This window comes from Aristolochia californica, unplaced genomic scaffold, assembly GCF_029961685.1.
Source record: "Aristolochia californica isolate CCGP_79_NKW_82.1479 unplaced genomic scaffold, dmAriCali1.0.hap1 SCAF_2, whole genome shotgun sequence".
NCBI lineage: Eukaryota > Viridiplantae > Streptophyta > Magnoliopsida > Piperales > Aristolochiaceae > Aristolochia > Aristolochia californica.
Genome location: NW_027181881.1, coordinates 2,530,159 through 2,553,909, shown reverse-complemented (window position 1 = coordinate 2,553,909; position 23,751 = coordinate 2,530,159). Strand labels below are relative to the sequence as shown.

General features: G+C 37.3%; 1 protein-coding gene across 1 annotated transcript; it reads right to left on the bottom strand.

Annotated features, from left to right (window-relative positions):
* Positions 1–795: 795 nt before the first annotated feature.
* LOC137955579 (vacuolar protein sorting-associated protein 51 homolog) lies at positions 796–23,220 on the bottom strand. Its single transcript, XM_068802586.1, has 21 exons — positions 22,910–23,220; positions 21,593–21,732; positions 18,709–18,763; positions 18,410–18,517; positions 16,982–17,080; positions 16,786–16,863; positions 15,563–15,640; positions 14,763–14,927; positions 14,151–14,251; positions 13,856–13,923; positions 12,589–12,662; positions 11,869–11,935; positions 11,084–11,202; positions 10,546–10,812; positions 10,322–10,438; positions 10,146–10,217; positions 9,999–10,049; positions 2,087–2,317; positions 1,828–2,004; positions 1,248–1,371; positions 796–1,051 (listed from the first exon to the last, which is right to left on the bottom strand). The coding sequence occupies exons 1-20, from the start codon at positions 23,081–23,083 to the stop codon at positions 1,255–1,257; spliced, it is 2,358 nt and encodes a 785-aa protein (XP_068658687.1). The 5' UTR covers positions 23,084–23,220; the 3' UTR covers positions 796–1,051; positions 1,248–1,254.
* Positions 23,221–23,751: the final 531 nt, after the last annotated feature.

The window sequence follows — 23,751 nt, the reverse complement described above, 5'->3', positions numbered from 1 at the left end:
CTCCTTGTGAATTGGTTAAAATGCAACACTGGTTGAAGACACTCTACGTCATGTCATAGGCCGTTGCACAACAAGAGATGGAGGGCAAAAATGTGAGTTAATCTTTGCTAGCCAACCAAAAGTTTGAGAAACGCATCTCCATCAAATGTTGGAATAGTAAAGAATACTGGGTAAGCTATGCCATCATGGTCATTCATTCTCTGGTCTAAAATGAAGACAATTCCTTCTAGTTACTTCATGGCCTCAATGGTTCTTACGAGTCTTTTGTGACAGGCATGTTTGCTCACCCTCCTATTCGACATTCTACCAATGCTACAATGTCATTGGTGAGGGGTTGAGCAAATGAGAGACAAATCTAGAATAAGATAAAGAGAGGCATAGCAGACGAGAGACAAAACTAGAATAAGAATGTCATGCTATCAAATGTTTTTTTTAATTCCTTTTGTAGTTCGTGAAAACTGGGGTTTTTTTTTTTTTTTGACATTTAAGTGTCTGCATCATTTATCTGATTATTTCTTATGGTAATAAAATTATTGTTCAATCTTATACTTAGATATGTTTTTTGACAAATCATATAAATGTTGTTCTTATGAGTTTCCATTTCGATTGTTGCTAATCGTACTACATCGCCTCTATGCATCATCCACGGCCAATCTACATTAGAATCAATGCACCAGCATAGAGACGGAAAATGAGGTACTAATTAATCGCCAACAGTAATAATTTTCACTTCTCTGGGCTCGGTTTTGGTGAGGAAATTGATGATAGAAAGATAAAATATAGCTCAGAATCTGGTAATACAAAAGTTTTACTTCAGTAGGAACAAGGATTAGATATGGTGAATATCCTAACAAAAACACGTCGCTCTTCTTTCAATTTATAATGTATACGTTGATAGAAGGGTACAAAAACCAATCAACTTCTAAGCAAAATAGCAATGGCCGTTTGATGCGATAGGCAGACAAGTTGAAGACCCTACCAAATGCTGATCAGCAGAGGAATTGTTGAAGGGACGGTAGGAGAATGAACAAGAACCTCGGCTCTGTGATATCTGTCAGATCGATGGTACAATCACTACTAAAACCGCTTCGTTAAAAAGCTTAAAACAAAGTCAATAAAGATATTAAATTGGTAATGAGAAGGCCACTGCCTAAAACAACAACATTTTCTGTTCTAGTCACACTTCTGTTCCTGTCCTGATTGAACAGTAGGCAGAATATATAGAAAGGGTGGTGTTTCTAACTGACCTTCCTACTAAGAACTCGATTTCTCTTCTCTGTTCCTGGACAGTTTAGCCTGTATCAGTTTGTCCAAAATGGCTGGTTCCAGAAGGATTGGGTCAAGGCATCTCTCCGCAGCCGCAACGATCACCTGAAACTTCCTTTTATTAGAAATGTTTCCTTGTGCCATCACACATCTTTGGAATAAGGTGATTAGATCTTTGGAATAAGCTTTCACTCAAATGTGCCTAGTTGGTTAGCGACCTGAGCTGCAATATGCTAACTTTCAATTCTATATTATGAAGAATGGAGCCCCTTAGAAGTGGAACGACTAAAACATGTTCGTTTTCCTGAACAAGAACTCCATTATGACATTGCAGGTATTGCAAGATTGAAACACCAGAAATACAACTAGCAGATACATAATACCCAATCCAGAAGCAAAAGCACTTCTTCTCCAATTTAAAGACTTTTCGGAAATCAAGTTTTGAGCACATTTCTAACTTCACATACCCACTGGCCATGGTGAGATAAATAAACAATCAAAGCAGTCTCGGTAGAAACAAAAATAAAAATAAGCCCATGTGCAAGCTTAATAATTACTTACCTCATCTAACAAAAGGTCAATGGCAGCTTCATCTTCAATAATTTCTTTCAAAGGATTCCTAAGATATTGGGTATCCAACTGGATCTGCTGGAATCCACTTCGATTAAATGTTTGTAGTCGGACAAATTCTTGCAAACTTTTCAGGCAAAATTTCACTATGGTTGATATTACTGACTCCTGAAATTGTGAGAACAAAAATAATAGAATCAAATCAACTAAAAACTTCTCTCGTCACTATGAGGATCAGAACAATGAATACCTGTGTGTTCTCAATTTTGGTGAAAATTTCAATTTTTTGCTTAAATAACTTAGCAAGATGGCTTTCCAGAAGTTGACTCCTGCCACGCTGGGTATTGGAACGGTTAAGTTTGTCTTCACGTAGTGTGTTGCTTCTGGAGGAAGTAGTACTCCCAGCACTATCAGAACGGTGATGTTTTATGTGGGACCCATGTGGCAGGATTTGTACTACTTCAGTTCCAATGGCTTTCAGCTAAAGATATAAGAGACAAGATAATGAGAATAAGATTATCACCACATAGCAGATGAAGCCTTTCTATTCACGTGAAAAATGGAAAAGAACTTAATACACTGTAGAAGGAGATGAAAAGCAACTACATGTAATTGATGATTGTAGGCTTTGTCAATTAATGCACATGACTTTTTTTTTTTTTTGGCATAATAGAGTTATCATTCTCAAAAATGTATATTGTCACTCACAATTCACAAGTCAACTGTTATATACAAAACCTGACAAAACATATAATGAGACCATGAATTATGGAATGTGAGTTTATGACAACATAAACTGACTATCCTACTTCCTTTTAGTTTTTATACATATCTACATAAAGTAGACCAATTTAATTTCTCTTACACAAGTTAAACAAAGCTGACATGATGAAATATTGTCAATAAAACATGTTAAAATATCAGTTCAGGGGTATTTTAGTTATTTCTCATATTTTCCACTTTACATTTTTGTCTTATAGTATAGATATTAGATAGACAATATTTTACTTTATCCCTGGTTCAATTTCCATTCCATTTAGACATGTATTTTAGGAGTTATGTATTTTGAGTATCAAGGGGCATTTTATCCTTTTGTAAAATTTCACTTAAACCTTGATCATAAAATCACATATTTTTTATGTTATCAGAGCAGCAACGCAAGTCTTGGGCAGATTTCTTTCAATTGTGTAAACCTTTTCTCCATTTTCAACAATCTCCTTGAAGGATTTTCCCAGATTTCGGGACGGGTAGTGTAAAATTTTCAGCTTTTTCCTTTTTTTTCTGCCTGTCTTAGCATATTGGCTAATGATTACTACTTCTATTTGATTGATTATTGGGATTTAGAGGTGTTTGATGATCCCAATTTAATGAAATTCATCAAATCTGCCTACGTCACCAACCCAATGCTTGCATCATCATCCGTATAGCCTGCTCATCTTGGTTTCTTGCAATTAAGTCGTTCTTTCATCAATTTATGATCTTAATTGCTGAAGTTGATCACTATTGGTTCGAAATTGAGTGAATCGGATGTTGAATTGCCCTAATTGGATTCAGTATGGGGCCCATTTGACTGAACAAGCATAAAAATTTGGGGAAAATGTTTCCCTTTGGTTAATTGACGCTCTAATGTACTGAACTGTGGTGTTTTGTGATCTTTAATGACTGATTTCAGTACACAAGTTGTTGTCCAGAGGACTGTTGAGAGCTTAGATGTGAAATTCTCTCAACCTATTCAGATAACCACAATCCGGTTGAATGGATTGAATCACGTAAACTTGTCCAAATCAGTTTTGATGTATTTGAGAGCCAGAAGAATGGGAAAATATATAACAGATAATCTCCCAGTGCCTATTACTGAAGATTGGGTGGTAGAAGATAATTTAGTAATGACCTGGTTGGTCAAAAGTATGGAGTCCAGATTTAGTAAGTAGATTTTGAGTTGCAGTACTGTTAAGGTAATGTGGACTACATTGGCTTCCATTTTGTCTCAATAAAGTAATTTTTCAAGGATCTATGAGTTATAAGTGAAGTATTTTAATATAAAACGTGGAGGTAGATCAGTGACAGATTATTTAACTAAAATGAGGGGAGTTACAAGAGATTAGTACATTTCATCCTTTTACTACGAATGTTAAAGACAATCGTAAGAAAGAAAATCATATTCAAGTAGCCCCTTTTTTGGATGGTTTGGGGCCTAAGTATGATGCTATTCGAGCTTAGTTGTTGGCAAATGAGGATGTGACCACCCTTGAGTAAGCCTTTAACAGCATTTTTTGAGCTGATGGTACAGTTGTACATAAGAATGAGTCAGATGCTCTCTCAGAAGCAGCAGCTCTTTACCTTCAGTCTTATACTCGTAAGCCTGATGATTAGTTTCGTGGTGGTAATAATAGAGGTAGAGGTCACTCTTCCTCTACTAGTGGTTGTGGCCGAAATGATTATGGAGATCGAAAATGTGTTCATTGTGGTAGGACTAATCATATTTCTAAGAAATGCTAAGAAAATTTTGGAAGGCCTACCTGGGCCAACTCTATAGTCACAGATAAGGACGCCTCCTCACACACTGGATCCTACGAGGAAATTCAGCAATTAGCATAGCGACTAGGTCAACTGACTGCTTCTCAAACTACTGAGACTCCTCTTTCTTCCTCAGTGTGTGCCATGATGGCTAGTACAAGTATGACTGCATTGAATGTGTCACCTTCCCCTACTTGGATCATTGATTCAGGAGCCTCTACACACATGTTAGGTATGCCCTCCTTGTTTCAGTTCATTAATCCATCTCATTCATATCGTCGAGTTACTTTAGCTGATAGATCCACTTCTTTCATTCAAGGTGAGGGTACAATTCACACTACTCCATAAATGTCCTTAGATTCTATTTTATGTGTACCAAAGTTTCCAGTAAACCTCTTGTTTGTGAGTCATATAACTAAATCATTAAACCATTCAGTAACCTTTTATCCTACTTCATGTATTTTCCAGGACTTGCAGACAAAGAGGACAATTGGTTCAAGACAATTGCACACTTTTCCTGCACGCGAAGCACCGGTTATTCACTGCCACTAAACTTGATGGTGCCACCAGCATCGTGGCCAATGAAGACACAACCACAACAACTGCCACTGTTGTAGATGAGAACATAGAAGAGACCAGTCCAAATGATAAAGGTGCTCCACGGCCGGCTGAGACACGATCAATTCGTTTTTCGGTGCATTGAGGGACTTTTCCACAGCGGCTTTAGCTGAAGTTGTTGTTCTTGTTTAATTTTGGAATCTCGTACCAGACGGAGCAGAGGTTTAGAGTTGTGGTGCTGCCGAAGATGAAGCCTCCCTTTCTTGAAGGTGTACTCCATAGCAAACTGGGATGGTGTGAATTTGATGGAATTTTCGATTTGAAGCTGAAAAGTTGCAAATAAATTGAATGGCAGATTGCCAGCATGTTGCAAGCTGGAATGGATGGGCAGTCCACATGCAGCTGCTCCTTCAAAGGCAGACTAGGCGCCTATCGTTATAAGCTTGTTCTATGCGCTCGCCCGTGCAGTGCCATTATGCTGCTATCTTATTCATTCGTACTGGTCAGTCTTTTACCACAACAAATTTGATGCAACAGAAACTGTTAAAAGATGTTGAGTTGTTGTTTTGCTAATTTCTGTTGCTGCAGCAGCACCAGAAAGTTGCTGAAAATCTAGTTGAAGGATGCCTGAATGAGAAGAAAACTATTTTTTTTGAAAAAGAGAAGAAAACTATTGATGGCAGTAGTCTGGTCAAAGATGCAATACACGATAATCTCCCCATCTTTGATAAAGCTCTTTAGTTGCAGAAGACAGATAACTTCCTAGGATTGAAATTGCTTCCATAACCAGCCTTCCTGGTTTTTTCTCAGCTGCTGTTATCCCTTCAGTGTTTTGGTGCTGGAAAAACTGAAACCAGGAACAAATCCTACTTTGGTTGAAATTGGTTGTGTTCTCCGTTGTTGCTTCCTTTCAGTGTTTTTGGTGCTAAAACGAAACCAGGAACAATCCTACTTGGGTTGGAATTGGTTCGAGAGGTAAGAGTCATCCTAATAGGAGAATTTGAGAATCAGTCCTATTGGAAGACATGCAGAGCTGATTTTCACATCAACCACCTCATGCTGTTCCTTTCCTTCCACCTCTCTGCCTTCCCACATCTCGGTCCTCCCATGTTCGCTGCAGCTCATCATCACACGAGATCAGACATTAAAAACAAAGAGAAACCAGTTTATCGCTCTCAAGGAGTGTTCCTAGATGCCAAGCTGCCTTGCAAAGCAAAAAAGACAGATCCAGGAAGAGTTTTATACAAAAAGAGTCTGAGCGGTCTTCAACTTTCTGTCAACTTTCTACAACGACAGACTGAAAAGCCTCAAAGCTGTAGAATGGTGATGGTTTCAAGTCTATTTGTTATGATGTTTACAGGCCTTCAAGAAGAATGAACACCGCTCAGGAATGTGCATTAGCTCAACATGATCGGCATTGTAAGCTTTGCACTTGAATTCCGGATCCCTGCATGCGAAGGTGTTCCGAATCGCAAGAGCCCAAACCCTCATCGCCTTTTTTCTCTCGCTTTGAAGCCTGTTGTTGCTGAGAATGAGGCACAATTCCATGGAGACCCAAACCCAGCAGCCGGGTCTGACTCCAGGTCCAAACCGGGCCTGACTCTAGGTCTAAAACCAGTGACTCCGGGTCCAAACTTGGGTCCAATTCAGTATTCGAGTCAAAATTATATAGTTCAATCAATTGTAGGACTGGTTCGGCCATGATCATTATGTAAATTCAATCTCAATAAAATTATTTTTTTTCCAAGGGAAGATCACACGAGGCAATTTGGCTCTCGATCTCCTTTCTTGTGTTGGTTTGCTTGTCTACATCAATTGCATATCTTCCACATCGAACTCCAAATTTTTTTTATCAATCCCTAAAAATTCCCTTGAGGTCATACTTGGTCAAATTTATTAAATTATTTAAGCTCTATTGCTACAGTTTCCTTCTTATTACCATGGTGGCTATTTCTCTTTATTTCATCCCCTTATAACCTTTTTACTCAGTTACCTTTCTCCTACCATCCTTTTTTTACTCTTGTTTATCCTTTAGACAAACCCCTTGGCGCGTTGCTTCAGTTGGTTTTTTTTTTTTTTATAAATGGGTATTTTTAAGTCTATCGAGACTTTTTCATTAGTACCCTTTGGGTTTTTATCATCGTCATTTGAGTGATAGGCATTACCCCTTTTAGTAATTATTTTCACTATTTTGTTTGAAATCTTATGAGGTTGGTTTTGACTCTTTTTTTTATCACCCATATTTTTTTATTTTTCGAAAGTTTGTGTCCAGTTGAATACTTATCCTTGGGACACTTTGATAGAGGATATAATTTTTGCACTTATTTTTTTTTTTCAAATTGGGATTACTGTCAATACCTGCCAACTCTAGGGGGAGAATAGAAGGAGAAGTATGAAGAATTCTACAAACTGAATCAAGCCTAGTAACTTTAATTACTCTGTTGATTTTATGAACGTCTTCTCCTTATTTTCTATATGCGTAGGAATTTAAGTGCTCCAGTGGTTGCGCCTCCTTCTAGAATTGAAGTTTTAATGTTGCTATCACTTGAAGACGAAATACAATCTACAATGAAGAACTTCATGTGTTGTGGTATCAAATTTTATGTGACCAGAATATCTACATCATAGGAAGTACAATATGAAGAATTTCTTCTTAAAGACCAAGAATATTTTTCATTGCAAGCTAAAATTACAAACTCCTTCTTAAGTGGGAGATTTTTTTTTTTTATGAAGATGTATTTCTATTAACAAGAGAAAATTACAAGGGGGGAGGGAGCAAATCCCTTACAACAAGAGATTACAGGGAAGCTCCCTCCTTGGCAAGCACATCTACTGCCGAATTTGCAGATCTCAGAATGTGAGAGCAAATACATGAAAAAGATGATACAATTTCCAAAATCTCCTGGAATATGTCCCAGTGCCTCCATGGGGGGTGGTATTGCGCTGACACCAACCAATCACAACCTTGGAGTCCCCTTCAATGTGAATAGGCCCATTGCATTTGTCTCTGAACACCCGTAGCCCATTAAGAAGGCCATGTAACTCTGCCGACGTAGAGTCAGATATGCCTAAAGGACCATCAAAGGAAAAACATTGATTTCCAGATGAATCCGAAATCACGCCCCCAAAACCAGCGATCCCTGGATTGCCGAGAGAAGAGCCATCACAATTCAATTTTAGGTAACCATTCTCTGGGGAAGTCCATTCCTTCATAACTGGAACCTTGGTTCCAATGTGCATCTGGAGCAATTGGAGCAATTTGGCTAAATCCGCCAGTCATACTCTTCTCCAATGTCATTTCTCATGGAATGTGTAGACCTCTGTTTTATGCAAGTTGGAGATTCAATTCTGTATTGTCGCCGATCTGATAAGATTTTGCAAGTCGATCGTTGGATATCCCCTTCCTGGTCTCGGCAAATTGATTATCTCAGCCTGTGCTAGTTTCGTTCCATGGGGGCTTTGGCAAGAATGGAATAGAAGGCGGTTTGATGCTAAAAGCGAGTCAAAGGCTAGAGTAGTTGGTAGAGTGACAGGGCAAATATCCACCTGGCTATTGACTAAAAAGCCTTTTTCCTCTTTCAAAGAACAGGTATGAAGAGTCTTACATGACTCTCACAGCAAGCAGTCTCACGAGCCAGAATTAATATAGTAGAGTCTCATGGGAAGAAGGTCTCACATAAAAGGTTTAATTTAACAGTGTTTTAGTAATGTTAGTCTTCTATTTATGTTAAGTTGTTTAATTGTTCTAAGACTTATCTTTTTTTTATATATAAGTGATAATATATTAACAGAGAAGAAAATTGCAAACTAAGAGGGCCTCCCGTTACAACCATTGCAGGAAGGGAGGTCCCATGTTTAACAAACCCGTCTGCCAAGGAATTGGAGGCACGGGGAATATGAGACCAAGTACAAGAAAAGTTGGTCACAATGCCAAAACACGATGATAAATAGGCCAGTGTCTCCAAGGGGGGGCGGAAGCAGCGGAGTGTTAAGCACCTAGCCAATACTACCCAAAAGACCGGCCTGGTAGGTAGCAGAAAGCTAAGTACTTAACCCAGGATCCCATAATCCTTTTTGGCCCACAACATCACACCCTACCTTCACGAGCCGACGTCCACGGCGGCCTACTCTAGCAACACTGGCCCAACCCACCTTGTGGACCTACCAATAATTTTAATCCAGCCTCAAGGTCGCCCCTTCCGCTTGGGTCACTGCCGCTGCCAGGATTCGAACTCGCGACGTAGCGTTAGCTCTAATACCAAATGTTAAGCACCTAGCCAATACTACCCAAAAAACCGGCCTGGTAGATAGCGGAAAGCTAAGTACTTAACCCAAGATCCCATAATCCTTTTTGGCCCACAACACAGAGCACCAATGAATAACAACATTGGAATCTCCTTCAGCAATGAGGGGGCCGTAGAGATGGTCTCTGAAAGTGGCTAAACCATGATATAAGGCCTGGAGCTCTGCAGTGGTGGAGTCTGAAATTCCCATTGGTCCCGAGTATGAAAAAAAAAGGACTTATCTTTTAGTGTTTGGTTTTGGGTGTAACTGGTATATAGATAGTTTAATCGTAATTTGATTCTATTTGTTTCCTATATAATAAACCTCATTGTACTCAGTTATAATCAAGTCAATGAATTATTAATCTTTCCCAACAATTCAACAAGGATTCTAAAAGGGCTCCATATGTAACACAAAAAATAATTTTTTTCTAGTGAATGAAGTTGGTTTTGTTTTTGTTCTCTCTTGGATAAACTTAACCTTTGCTTTTTTCCTCTATTTGTTTTTTTTTTTTTTTTTTTGTCCTTCAAGTTTTACCCATCAAACTTGAATCCAGATTGTAATTTCCAAGTTGTTGCTGAAACCTAGGATACCCATACTCTAGAGAAAGTTTCCAACTATAAAATTCCTTGAATCTAAACCACCGTGCTGCATCACGAGCATAGATCTATCTTTTAGTAGATACAAGCAAAGATATAAAACTCGACTCAACCCAACAAATTCAACTCTAAACACTTTTTGAAACCTTACTGTGTTTGCTTTATATCTACACAACTACCAATACAAGGAATGCAGTTACAGACCTCATGAAGAAATAAATCTACGAACATGTGAACTTCTCTGGGCTCTTTGTGCTGTTGAATTGTTCACTAAAAAGGTTAGGAATTGTAGAAAAGAAAAAACTGGTCCACTGTCTAGTGGAGAGTTCAGGATGTACAAACTGCACTGACCTTGATCCAGTGAGGTGTTGTGAACCTCTTCCTCAGTAAAGTTGACATTTTCTGAGTCTTCATATTTATATACTGCAAAGAAGCAAAATCCAAAAATATTGTGGTTCCCCATCAGATTAAAAACTTTAAAATGCACAAATCATAAAAAACTAATCAGGCAAACAACTCAATCTTACAACATGCAAAAACATTTCACTGGCAGAGCGGTACATCCGGCAGATCTCTCCTGGCACAAAAGCAGGTCCATTTTCATAGCTCCGGACACCTCCTCCAGAAAATGAAGCTGCTATTTCCTATTTTATAAAAAAAAAGACTATCACAAAACTCCAGACAAATGGAATCCTTGGTTCAATTCACTGTGCAACTTAAGACTACATATGAATATCAGAAAGCTTCTCACTTCTGTAATTCTAGGAATGGCATTTTGTTCAACAAAGACACAAAGTTGAGCTAGCACAAGAACAAGTCCACTGAGCACTTTATCAGGCTGTGTTGCATCAATTGAACCTGGATCCTGATTACTTGAAGTGCCTCTTCGAGCTAGAAGAAGAAACTGATCATTCAGTGACCTAAAGAAGCTTTGAAACCCTTCTTGCACCCAATCAGTGACTAGGTCCTTTAGCTTCACCAATAACTCTAGATTATCATCAATAAACTGACGGAAGGCCTGCAAATGAAAAGAGAGGCTAAAATTTGTAAAAGTCAAAGGTATACATTTATACATTCCCTTTAAAAACTAAGATAATAATTACATACACACTTATAAGTAGCGCAGATGTTTATGATGGGTCTAAACAAATTCACACACATCTTCTACAGATGCAGCTAATGCTGTGAGAAGGACAAAATATGAAATAACTCTTACACTTTACGCATCACTAGTGCCAATCCAAATAGATAAGTTCAACATGTGGGTTTCTTGATGCCACATATCTTACCCACAAGAGATCCATGCTGCCTTGAATCACAGTCTTTTTGCTGCTCTCCAAGGCAACCTGCAATAGACTTTCTTCCTCAGGCAGCCCCCTTTGTCTAGTGTGAACTCTCATAAGAGCATCTGCAATTTAAACAAAATATTTTTTTAAGAAATAATTTAAACAAAATATACTTTCAAATATCTGCTGCTAAATGGTAGTTGTTCATTTTCCAACTGAAACACGATTGTCTTGGAAAGTGTTGAAGCTTGCTAAGACAGTTAGTTGAAGGAGACATTCTAGAGTAGTACAAGCAAAGAGCATTTAAGCTCTTAACCTATGTAGAACTATTTGCCCACAAAAATGACTCTCACTCACAGACCTTTAACCTGAAAGTGGAGAACACTTACGGTTCTGGAATGGTGCAACATATCCTATGACACCCCCTCTCACATCCAGGCCCAAGTAGACAACCCAACTCAAGACATGGAGAACATAAATGGGCCACAGAGAAGATACACAGAGGCCACATAGAACATATACATGGAATATCAAGTAACTAAGCAAACCAAATACCATGTTGAAACAGAAGGGTTTGGTCCTCCAAAAATGATTAGGTAAAGTTAAGACATCTCTTCCTAATTAAAACACCCAGGATCATCCAAGCCTGTAACCAATTTGGATTATTCACAAAGAACAACAATTCTCTCTCTGCCACAAAAGATGGGAATCTTATCTACCAACATTAGTCATTCCAAATTATCCTATACAACATATCTAGAAATTATGGCCCATAGCAAACAGCTTACCAGAGATGTCTGATAGAAGATGTGAGAATGAGTTTGCAATATACTGCTTAATAGCTCCACGAGAAGCCTGAAATTATGTAAATCTTGTCATTGCAATTTTAAGAGCATTTAACCAACATATCAACTGAAACACACATAGTAAAAAAACAGAAAGATTATACTCTAACAAAGTAGTAACAGTCATATGTAGAACCTTCATAATATGCAGCGATTAAAACCATAAAAATGGAAATTGTCTCACTCAATCCAATAAAAACAAAAACGGTGTTCAAACAGGTCTACATTCATCAAATAATAACTAGCAAACTTAGGAGGAACTTTCCTAGTAATAAGCACAAGATCTTTGTAATCCTGGATCAATGTGTACTATTCAACATTTCCCATCATGTATGGAACTTTTTTCCAGCTCCAACATGTGGATTATTTTTGGATGGAGACCCACATAGGAGTACTGCCCTTGTACCATGTCAAAGTTGGGTACAAAATCATCCCAAATTAACTAGCTGAGCTTAAAACATCTCTTACCAAGTAATTAGTACAGGAACATTCTAATCCCTAATCAACATGAGACTATTCTTACAACAAGAAACATGATCCGTATAGTGACTATGGCATTCCATCATAGAAAAATATGATATATACAACAGTCCACCTCCACATCCATATCTAACAGGAAAAAATGATGAACATGATTTAAATCAGATAGAAACAGAATAAAACCTCCACTGAAAAGGTGGGCAGAACAGCCTCGGGTAACACTTCATCCATCAAAGTCACATCTGTCCATATAATTCCTGTAATCAACCAGGAGCATACTAAATCAGAACTTTTAGATATCAAAAGCAGACTCAAAGGCCTCATCACCCGTTCAAATATGACACTGATTATCAATAGAAGCTCACACACAACTTGCAGTCAGGTACTCAATGAAGTGAACAGATTAACTTTTTTCTGTGACGCATACTAAGACATCATAAGTCTCACTCATTTTGCGTTTATCATGGATGAACCCATGGGTCCATATTAAAGAATCAAATTCTGGGTATACATTGTTTGCAAATGCTCTAATTAGGGGTGGGCAAGGATCAGATCAGGGTTGGGTTTCTCAAAACCCAAACACGACCCCGACCCCTGATCCCTGAACCTGAAAAAAACCCGAATCATCAAACCCGACCCCGACCCAATCACCGTCTCTGCAACCCCATCCTCACCCTGTTCCCATAAACCCAACTTAAACCCGACCCATCCCCGCCTCATCCCCATAAATCTGACTCATCCCCAACCTGTCCCAACCCCATTTTATATCCTTGTCTCAGGTTTGGGTCATATTTGGAAAAACCCGTCCCCGACCCAAAATCCAGCGGGTTTTTTTTCCCACTATTCCCATCCCGTGGGGTAAAACCAAATAACTGAACCCGGGGTTTCCGAATCGGGTTCTTCGTAAAACCTGACCCAACCCCAACTTCTAGCAATAATATTAATTGACAAATATGGAGACAGCATAAACAAAAAGTAGAAGTACATGTAAATAATCTTGTGGAGTCAGCTGTGGGGAAGACAAATAAAAGCATGGTGGAACTGAGATGGATAGGAGTGTGAAAAAAAACCTAACTAGAAACAGATCTAGCATAACATAGAACAGCATGAAAGAAGTGGATTCATTTAGCTAACCCCAACAAACATGACAAAATGTTATTATGATGAGGGGGACGATGACGAAAACAAAAGTATTTATTTGTGTGTTTCATTATGTTATTCAATCCCATGTATCTGCAAAAGAAAACCTTTCTTTTTTTCTTTTTCTTTTTTAGAATCTGCAAAAGAAAACCTTACTTTTTCAAAAACTCAATCTCTACAAATGAAAAGGTAAATTGAAGAGTATGCTCATGTAGCCAATCAAATACTTAACCAGAAAGAGACAACTTCATGGGATAACAAGTGAAAGAGAACTTAATTGACTCACATAAAACCACAGTGAACAACTTACGTAACATCATCAGCAGATCTGATGAAGCAATCCTCCTCTTTATATGCAGCTGAATGGCTTCAAAACACCTTAAAATGGAGGTCAAACAATTAGGGGAAGAATGACTGATACATATTTATCAAAAAGAGACACCGAAGAGACAGTCGGAGAGAGACAGCGAGAGAGAGAGAGAGAAAGAGAGAGAGAGAGAGAGAGAGAGAGAGAGAGAGAGAGTCTTTCTTTTTTTCTCAAAAAGGAAAAAGGAGAAGTCCTCCCATAACAGAGCCAAAAATAATTGAAGTTAAGCCAAGCCTACTTGTTGAACCGGTCTTTTGAAAGTTCTATAAGCTGCCCTTCTGAGTCAGGAAATATTATACGATAAGAACGAATGCTTTCAGCAAAATCACCAATGGAAACCTAAGAGAAACAAGAATCTGTTATTGTCCATTCATGAAATGGAAGAACTAAATTTAGATATAAAGGAGGAGCAAGCAGGCTATATTTTGTAATTCCAGGCAGAGATGCCACTCAAGCAACAAATACATCTTTTCACAAAAAGAAGTGAGCATTTTAACATATGGAAGTGCTATAGCCATGGCAAAAAAAAAAAAAAAAAAAAAAGTGCAGAATCTCACTAAGGCATGAGTGCATAAAAATAACAGAGTAAGGTTAATAAAAATTCAAATTAAAACTTCAGTAGGAAATGCATCTTCAAGTGAAACTTATTGATAAAAACCTGCTCTCCAACAGAAAAAAGACTCCAAAAACAAATAAAAAATAAAAATAGAAGTGAGGAGCTCCCAATGTAAAGAATACGCAGTTCATACATGTTTTCGTATGCTTCATATGATAAGGCAGAGACAGGATATTACTTAAATCTTCTCCTTCTTTTTTCTCCTCAAATGCATATAAATGACAGGAATTATACCTGACTGGTGCTGGCATCATTAGATACAGCAGTCACAGAATGGCTTCCTATATTAGAAGGTTCATCAGGACTCGTAGACATGATTTCTACATTTCTAAATTCATTTGGAAGTTCCACTAATGATATTTCTAACTTCTCAAGTAGCTTGGCCTTTAAGCTATCAACCTGCCACACATAAAAAACTTTAGTGCCATTTTCAACATTAGCATACCTGAAAGAAAGAAAAAGAATAAACAAAAATAGAAAGGGCACCGGCACTGATGTCCAAGCATCTTATCTAGCACCACCAATAAACACAAGAACTACAATGGAAACAGATTGGATGAGTGTGGGAAGGGGGGAAGCAAATTAATTGATAGTAAAGCAATATGTGCAAATACAGAGTAATTTGATCTTCAACAAAAACCCAGATATACCCCATGAAACAAAAGAGGTGTTGAACAATCCACAATTTGCACAAATTAACAAGATTGAAATGTTTTTACCCAACTATGACAATGCAAAAATTACCAAAACTCAGTCTACAATTTCTGAAGCCTATAACATAATAATCGGAATATTCATAGATACTAGTATATGTATGATGTAAACTATAAGCAGATGTTTGTGCAATACCAGATCATACTTTTAATACCATCTCTTATTAAAAGACACTCTTGTTACAAAATCTGATATATGAACCAAGTAAACTTAAGAGGAAAAAACAAGCTGCCAACAGTCATGTTGATTAACTGATTTTTACATTTTATATTGCAAAGTTTCCATTTTTGAAACCTAAAGTAATTGGGTAAAAGACAAACCGGAAAATCCAACTGTTTAAGAAGTGCCACAGCCTCTGCCCTTGCTGCTATAGGCTCAGACTCAGAGTAAACTTTTTCCTGAGAAAGAAAAGAAATGTTAACAAAGGAAAATAGATAGATATAGCAAACTTATGAATATGTCTGAATTTTCAAAAATAAAAAATAAAAAATAACTGGGACATGGATAATTTAATTGTAATCTGGTTTTATTTGTTTCCTCTATAATAAATAGAGGCTTATTGTACTCAGTTATTAATAAAGTCAATGAATTATTTTCTTCTCTTGAAATTCAACAGATAAAATAAAAAGTAGAAAAAGATGACGACTCAGAAAGAACAGAACCGTAATTTTTAAAATGACACAGCAAATAAGCTACTTAATGGAAATAGCCATTAATTGCTTGCCAAAATTGTGGTAAACATGCCATTCAAATACATACATACATACATATATATATATATATATTATGTTAAACATTGAGACCCAAAATTTCCAAGACTGGAAGTTACTAAGGAAAGAGGATTTAGTCAACTTCACTTAGATCTATGTTTAACATTTTCACTATTGAGATACATCCATACTCATACAAAATGTACATAAGTTACAGCACAATAACATGTGAAATCTATCTCAGGGGCATGGCAGAAGCATTATCTCTTTACCATGATAATTGTTCAGTTGAGTCCAAGGCCCATCCCAAAATGACTAGCCAACTTAGGAAACCTCTTTCCCAACTAATAAACTCAAGATCCCTGTACTATCTAATCCATGTGGGACTATTCCTTAACACTCCCCCTCATGTGTAGACCCTCTTTTCATGGCTCTACAAGTGGATAATTTAGGAGTAGGCAGTTTAGGTGTAAGCCCTCTTTTGTGGTCCTACAAGTGGATAGTTTAAGTGTAGGACATCTTTTGTGGCTCTACAAGTAGATAGTTTAGGTACAGGCAAACATATGAGTACCTACTCTGATACCATGTTAAGTTGAGTCCCAGGCCCATCCCAAAATGACTAGCCAACTTAGGAAACCTTTTTCCCAACTAATAAACTCAAGATTCTTGTACTCACTAATCCATGTGGGACTATTCCTTAACAATAATAATTCGTCAAAGGGAAGTAAGTTAGCATTAGAAAAAATTAGCAGTCAGCAATTAATGATAACCTTGGCTGTGCTACTTTAGTAATTTTGTGAAAGACAAAAACTAGTAAATGATGTGAAGCATACCTGCAGGTTCAAAGTTATTGTTGCCATAACATCTTCAGACTGGCGCTTACAGTCCTGGAAAGATGAATCACCATATGCCTAGTAGAAGAAACATGAGTTACCCTCAGAACAGAAATATAGCTGTCTTTAAACATAGTAGAGATACTAAAGCTGAACTCAATGCCAGCGACCATAAGACCAGAAAGAAGTTTCAAACCTCAAAAATTGGTGTGGCTCCAGTAAAAAATCTCACTGCATCTGCATATGCCTCTGATTTGATACACTTTTGAAGCCGAGAAGGAAGATCATATATGAACTGCACTTTTTCATGAAGCAGAAACCTTTGGTAAAATTACACAAGGTAAAAAGTGCAAAAACCACTTACAGGAAAAGAGTTGTGCTTTAAACTCATTCAGTAGGTATCAAAGTACATCGAGATAGAGTTTCAGAATGTCACTGTCAGTAGTGAATAAGTAATGAAGGCTTATATTCCTAAATGATATTGTAGAAGAAAAAGTATAAGGTACAGTGTCACACCCTGCAGAATCATAACACGTTATTGCTAAATAACTTTATTGTAATAGGTTGCAATAGCAACAATATTACTGTAAGTATTTCTCTCCCGAAAGCATCTCCTATACAGACAATGACCTGGGTTACCCTTGTTTAGCCTCGCTCTGACTAGGTGGCTTCAGCTTAATTTCTATAGAAACTTCAGAGACTATCCAAAGACAGAAGGGCAGGTGATCTCTCCAGATTTTAAACGAAAAACTCATCTAGTTTACTCTGATCCTTCTGGTCCCTGATTATATGAAGGTAGAGATGCATGCCCTTCTTCATGTGTTTCACATCAACATTTATCAAAGTGCCAACCATCTTGCTGATACTTCGGCTAGGAGTGCAGACTCCCGTTAACAACTGAATTGGATAACTTTCTTCCAATGGATTAATTCCATTATTGTTTTTAGTTAATGAATTTTTATTCAGAAGTACCAGTTCCAATGGATCAAAATACCACTTGGTCAGCTAGAAAGATGTTTGTTTGCCCAAGAGCCTTGGTGGGATCGGTATCAAGAGCACTTTGGAGATGGGTGGTGCGCTCCTTCTTAAATGGTTCTGGAAGCTCAATACAGCCACAAAGTCTATTTGGCAGCATTCTTGGCAACCAGGGTCCGACGGGTTTAGGCGGCGTATTTTGGGACTTTGATGGTATTCCTCTCAACTCTTACTCCAGACCTCTAGGTATTACTGACTCTAGCACGGCTGAGCTCTCCGCCCACCTCCACGGCCTTCGCATTTATCATAACCACTTCGGCAGCCCCCTCATCATCGAGGGGAGATTCCAAGGTGGTGATTGATTGGTGCTCTTCCCCTTCGTCCTCTCCCTGGCGTCATTAGGACACCTTCCTGGACATCTTAGACCTCTCATCCTCGATTACTTGTATATGGACTCATGTACCCTGCTTAGCTAATTCTAGTGTTGACTCTTGTACTAAACATGGAACCTCCCTTCAATCTCTCATTGTAAGGGAAGGTCTCCCCTGATGTATTTTTATTTGTTGCAATAAAATCATCACTCTTTCAAAAACATTTTTATTCAGAAGAAAAATTTTCACTAGAATAAATCTCATAGCTCAATGCATACCTGCACTTTACGCAAAAGGTTCCGCGTACGGTGTAATTTCTCTATATGCTCTCTCTTTTCAAAAAGAGAGGTATTCACTCCATCACTTCTAGATTGAACAGATACAATCTGCAAAGTAAGTTGCTGAAATGTGAAAACTTTAAAAACTATTGAAGTACTAAAAAGACAATCTGCTAAAAGAAGTATTCATTGTTCCACTAAAATTTTAATCAGAAGAAATCTGAAACTTCAAGTTAGAACAATGTTTAGAATAAATATAACATCAATCAAAAAAGTAAAAATAACCACCCTGCGAACACCTTCTCAAGGAGATGCTCCATATTTGCCTCCATGCCGACAATGTTGTTTTTCATCCTGTGGACACAAAACATCACATTAAAAGAATTTTTCAATGTCATCCAGCTGCATCTCATGAACAACCCTGTGCAAAAGTTTACATAAACTGGACGTGGAGACATAGCTCAATCAAGAGAAGTATTATTTGTTACCTCAAGTAAATGCAGCAATCTAAAGTTCAAGTTGTCCAGATTTTGTATTCTCTTTACTTGGCCACTTATGAGTAGTCCTAACCTAATCATTAATATATAGTTTGCTGAAAGAATGCAAGATAGATAAATACTAGATCCATTAGTCATATTTATGTGTCACATTTGGTATACAGAGAAACCTTGGCATTTTATTTCTTCAATTGTTTGCATGAGAGTACAATATACAAATCATGCCTAGACTAAAACCTTCATGCTGAAGTATTTCCTTATAATCATAGCATCTAAGGTCAAATAACCAGTGCTCAAACACAGTATCCTTGTTTGAAAAGAAAATCTTATTTGCTACTTTAATCAAAGTGTATGTGCCCTCGTCACTTTGTGCAGAACTTATGGCACTAAATCTGTAAACTGACAAGGATAGGGACCTCTCCTGACTCCTGCAATATGAAACAGGGGCTGCAAACGGCTGGATCCAAAATATTACCATCTGAAAATCAAAATTCTAAACAACCTTTCTTCAGAAATGGGGCCTCCAAATTACTACAGCATGCAGAAGGACCCAAAACCTTGATTACCATCTGAAAATCAAAACACTAAAAAATCTTTCTTTAGAAAGGGTCCTATAAGCTTTGAAAATTTTGATATTTGGGTGAAAAAGAAGAGAAATAAGAGAAGAAGAGCTTGGAAAGGAGCAGTCGCTGCTGCCTTGGAGTACAAACCTCAAGAAGAAAACCCCCTTTTTTCCTTTATACAGGATGTAAAGTGATTTTTACATAAAAGACAAAGTAGCCCTCAAAACATAAACTTACATATCTCCTAAAATAAGCCTCTAAAATGAATGAAAATTGAACCATAAGCATATGAAGACATTGCCTACCTAACAAACATTATATAAGATAAAAATATAATATATGAAATGACTAAAATACCCTGAGTTGATATTTTAACACTTCCCCATAAGCTGGAGAGTAGATATCAAATAACTCCAGCTTGTTACAGAATAATACATGTTCACGTCTTCCCAATGGCTTGGTAAACACGTCCCCCAACTGGTCTGAAGACTTGACATATGGAGTTACAACATTTCCTTGCATAACTACATCTCTAATAAAATGGCAATCAACCTCTATATATTTAGTTCTCTCGTGGAATTACAGGGTTGCTTTCAATAAAGATGGCCGCCTCATTAACGCACTCCATGACCATACGACCTAGTAACTGGAAACCAAATTCAAGAAGAACAAATTTAATCTTCATAAGCTCACTAACCGTGTGAGTCATTGCTCGATATTCGGCCTCTACACTAGATCTAGCCACAACTGTTAGTTTTTTACTTTTCTAGCTTACTAGGTTACCACCAACAAAACAACAGTAGCCTAATGTAAACCATTTATCCATCTTACTCCCAGCATAATCAGCATCGAAATATCCAAGTACATCAATTTGTTTGATCTGAGTATACAACAGACATTTTTTTTTTTTTTTTGCTTGTAAATCTCTATAACATAACCACTTACAACACTTACAAGTGCTATTATGTTATCAAAGACAATTAGTGATAGTTTAACTCATTTTCCAGCACTAGAAATGCTTCCCCCCCCCCCAAGAAGACCCCTCTTAGTCTGTGCAGGCTTAAGATAAAAATTGGAAGTAGTTCCAGGGTCAATAAGGGTCAATGGGTGGGGTGGGTGTTGTCCGTGACTCTGCCAGAAATATCCATCTGATGTATACAGTCCCTTTCAGCCATATAACTCTACAAAGGTTGTTAAGGCCTTACTTCAGTAACAAAGGACTTATAGACATAAGGAACAAAGCCATCTTGGGCACTTCCTCCAGCTTTTTAGATGAAACTGAAGATGTGACAACACCCTTTCTATCTTGTGGAATCAGCCCTCTGAAGCATAATGACCTTGTCAATTTCTTGGCTAGAACTAGTACCCCCTGACACATCTTCTTCATAGGTACAGTCTCATTGACAAGCTACAGTTGTGCTTTTATTGCTTTTCTGTATCTTGGCATCTTTACCTTGACTTTCCTCTTTTGGAGGTGACTTGAATCTTCTTTTCTTTTCACTAAAATCCTTTCTTATTGTACAAAAGAAAAATGTGCAGTCCATACTTCTCATATTTTAAATTTTTTTGATGAAGACTTCTCATATTTTAAATAGCTGACTTTAAGACGCAGGCCCTCCACAAAATTCATAAGCTTTTTCTTTTTTCTTTTTCAATAGTTCCAAGGACTGAGTTTGTGCTAGTCAAGCAGGCCCATAATGCAGCCACTTGAAGAGGTCATGCCCTTTTTAACAATGAAAACATAAAGATGTTTTTTGAACTGCTGACTATGATGCTACTGAGTCCAGATGAAAGAAGAAAACCAGGGTACGAAGTCATGCTAACAATCCAAAGAGATCCGAGCTTAAGCTTTCGATCCTGATGACTAACAGCCAACATGATAATATATAAGAACTTACTGCTTTGCAAATATAAGCCTACAGGCAGAAACATCCTACATATTATAATAGCAACGATTTTCCTCGCAAACACAAGTATCCTTCAGTAAAAGCACAAAAACAAACCGTCACATGTTATGCATGTTGTTTGTTTTTATGTATATTGTATGTGTACAATAAATGTCTATATTTAAGTGTCTATGCCTGTATACCATGACAAATTATTAGGATTGCAAGTAACTTCACCTCTTAATTGTGTCTGTAGCACTGATGAATTTGTTGTAGTTTTCATATACTAACATTTGCAGATCAGTGTCCAAGTTCTTAATCTCCGCGGCCATTTCAACATGTCTCTGAAGAAGCCCTTCCAAATTTGACTTTTGAACCTGTACATAGGCAGTAAGAAACACTCCAAAAAATCGGATTACACCTGTGGCTCAATTGTTACATGGGGGTGTCTAGTGTGAAATCTTAGGTTCAAGTCTCACCAAGGGGCATTAGGTGTAACGTGCATGCACAATCAATACTCACTAAAAAAACACTCCAGAAAATAAACAGTAAAAAAATCCTTCACCAAATTCAAAGATATGCAGCAGTAAATTAATTGAGTTGGATTCTAACTTCACCGGCAGGTAAACAATCAGAATTAGATTGAAGATCAAAAAAGTTGTACAAAAGCACAAAATCTAATCTCAAAGTAGGTTAAAATGATTCCTTCAAAAACAAAAAACACTTGAGAAGGTGAGGTTCATTTCTACAATCAAACTAAGAAAAGTCATATCAAGACCACCTGTCCATATTATATTGAGACATTTCATTCAAAATAGAGGTGGGACTGATTGTAGCATATGGCTTTAGATAGTGGATGCAAAATGCAAGTTCCATAAGTATGTGAAGAACTCAGGTGAAAGGATCACAGTGTCAATGAACCAGGGCCTCGTCACAAGGAAAAAAAAATTAATTTAAGCTGTTGTTTAATTTTTCCATTTTCTTTTTTGGACAAGTCTTAAGCTGCTCTCAACATACCAAGAATTCTATGAGAAGATTAGGACATGAGCAAATTGAAACAGGAAAACCACTAAGAATCAAGGAAATAATAAACAACACTCAATAAACTGCTAGTAATGGCTTCTAGGGGTTCGTTCACTTTGACTCCAACTTCAATCTTTCCAAAAAATTTACTTAAACATACTAAGTCGTATTTGCAATCCCCAGCTGCACCAAGAGTGTCATGGGTCTCCCTCAATGACAGAGCCTTGTGAAGCCCTGAACCTTAGATATTCGACTTCCCTAGTTACTTTTTCCTTCAGTTTCCATTTCACTATTCATGTAAATTTCCATTCCGCTAAACTCTACCAACCTCACCCCAAAGGAAATAAATAATTCATCATAGAATTGTGAAACCACTCGATATCGAAATACGCAAGCAGAACAAAATGCAATTCACACTTTAATTAGTGCAAACAACAGAAAAGAAGACACAAATGGCAGCTCTTAACGTTTCATTTCAGAGTTGGGAAAGGAAAACTAGAACAGCTTCACAGGACAAGTTTCGAAATGTACAAGAAAATTCATGTAGAGATCTGGATCGAATGAAGGAGAATTTATGGCGTCGGGCGTAGTCGATTTGGCGGCATTGGACCCTGTGGAGGAGTGATTATCCGGAGAATAGAAGCTCGAAAGCAGATCTCGCATTCTCTTCGCCTTGTCGTCCAGAGGAGCATCATCTAGCGCCATCTGATTTCGAAATTATTTGTTTTGGAATGGATTCGCAGTGGTTTTTATAAATTTTCGATTTGTCTCACCCTTTCTGCCCTCAGTTTAGAATTTCTGCGGCACAGTAGATGCTCGATCCAGCGGGCCAGGAATGCTTTTCTTTTCCACCGTTCACAATTCTGATTCTCGGTCTACCAACTGGTGCGCACAGCTAACTAGCGCCAGATTGATTCTGATTTCTTTGTCATCTGAGTTCTGACTGGTATGGCACGCTAACTTGCGCCAGCTTGTAAACTCTGTATTACCACCGTATCTTCTGAAGTTCTTTTCTTCTCGTACAACTTTGGGAAAGTTGTTTTTCATAAAAATGTAATTTTTTGTATTATTGTGTTATATAAAAACTGCAATAAAATATATTTTTTCTGTATTAGTGTAATTTTATAGAAATTATCAAAGGAATTTATTAATAAATAGTTAGGTATAAAATAACTAAGAAAATATAAATATTTTTATGTTAATAAAATTATATAAATTTTCATTTTATTAAATAAAAATAATTTAAAAAATATTATTATTATATGATTATGAATTAAGTTAGTAGTGCTAAATAATTAAGAAATTTAAGGGTAATTTATTTAAATAATTTTAAAAATATACGTTTGAATTTTTATAATAATAATCAACTAATT

Excerpts from the sequence above, each read along its gene's own strand:
- LOC137955579 (XM_068802586.1), bottom strand. The coding sequence starts at position 23,083 with ATGGCGCTAGATGATGCTCCTCTGGACGACAAGGCGAAGAGAATGCGA. Across the intron at positions 17,081-18,409 it reads ACCTTTTGCGTAAAGTGCAG|TTCATATATGATCTTCCTTC; the intron begins GTATGCATTGAG and ends GAAAAAGTGCAG. Across the intron at positions 12,663-13,855 it reads AGATCTGCTGATGATGTTAC|GAATTATATGGACAGATGTG; the intron begins GTAAGTTGTTCA and ends GGTTGATTACAG.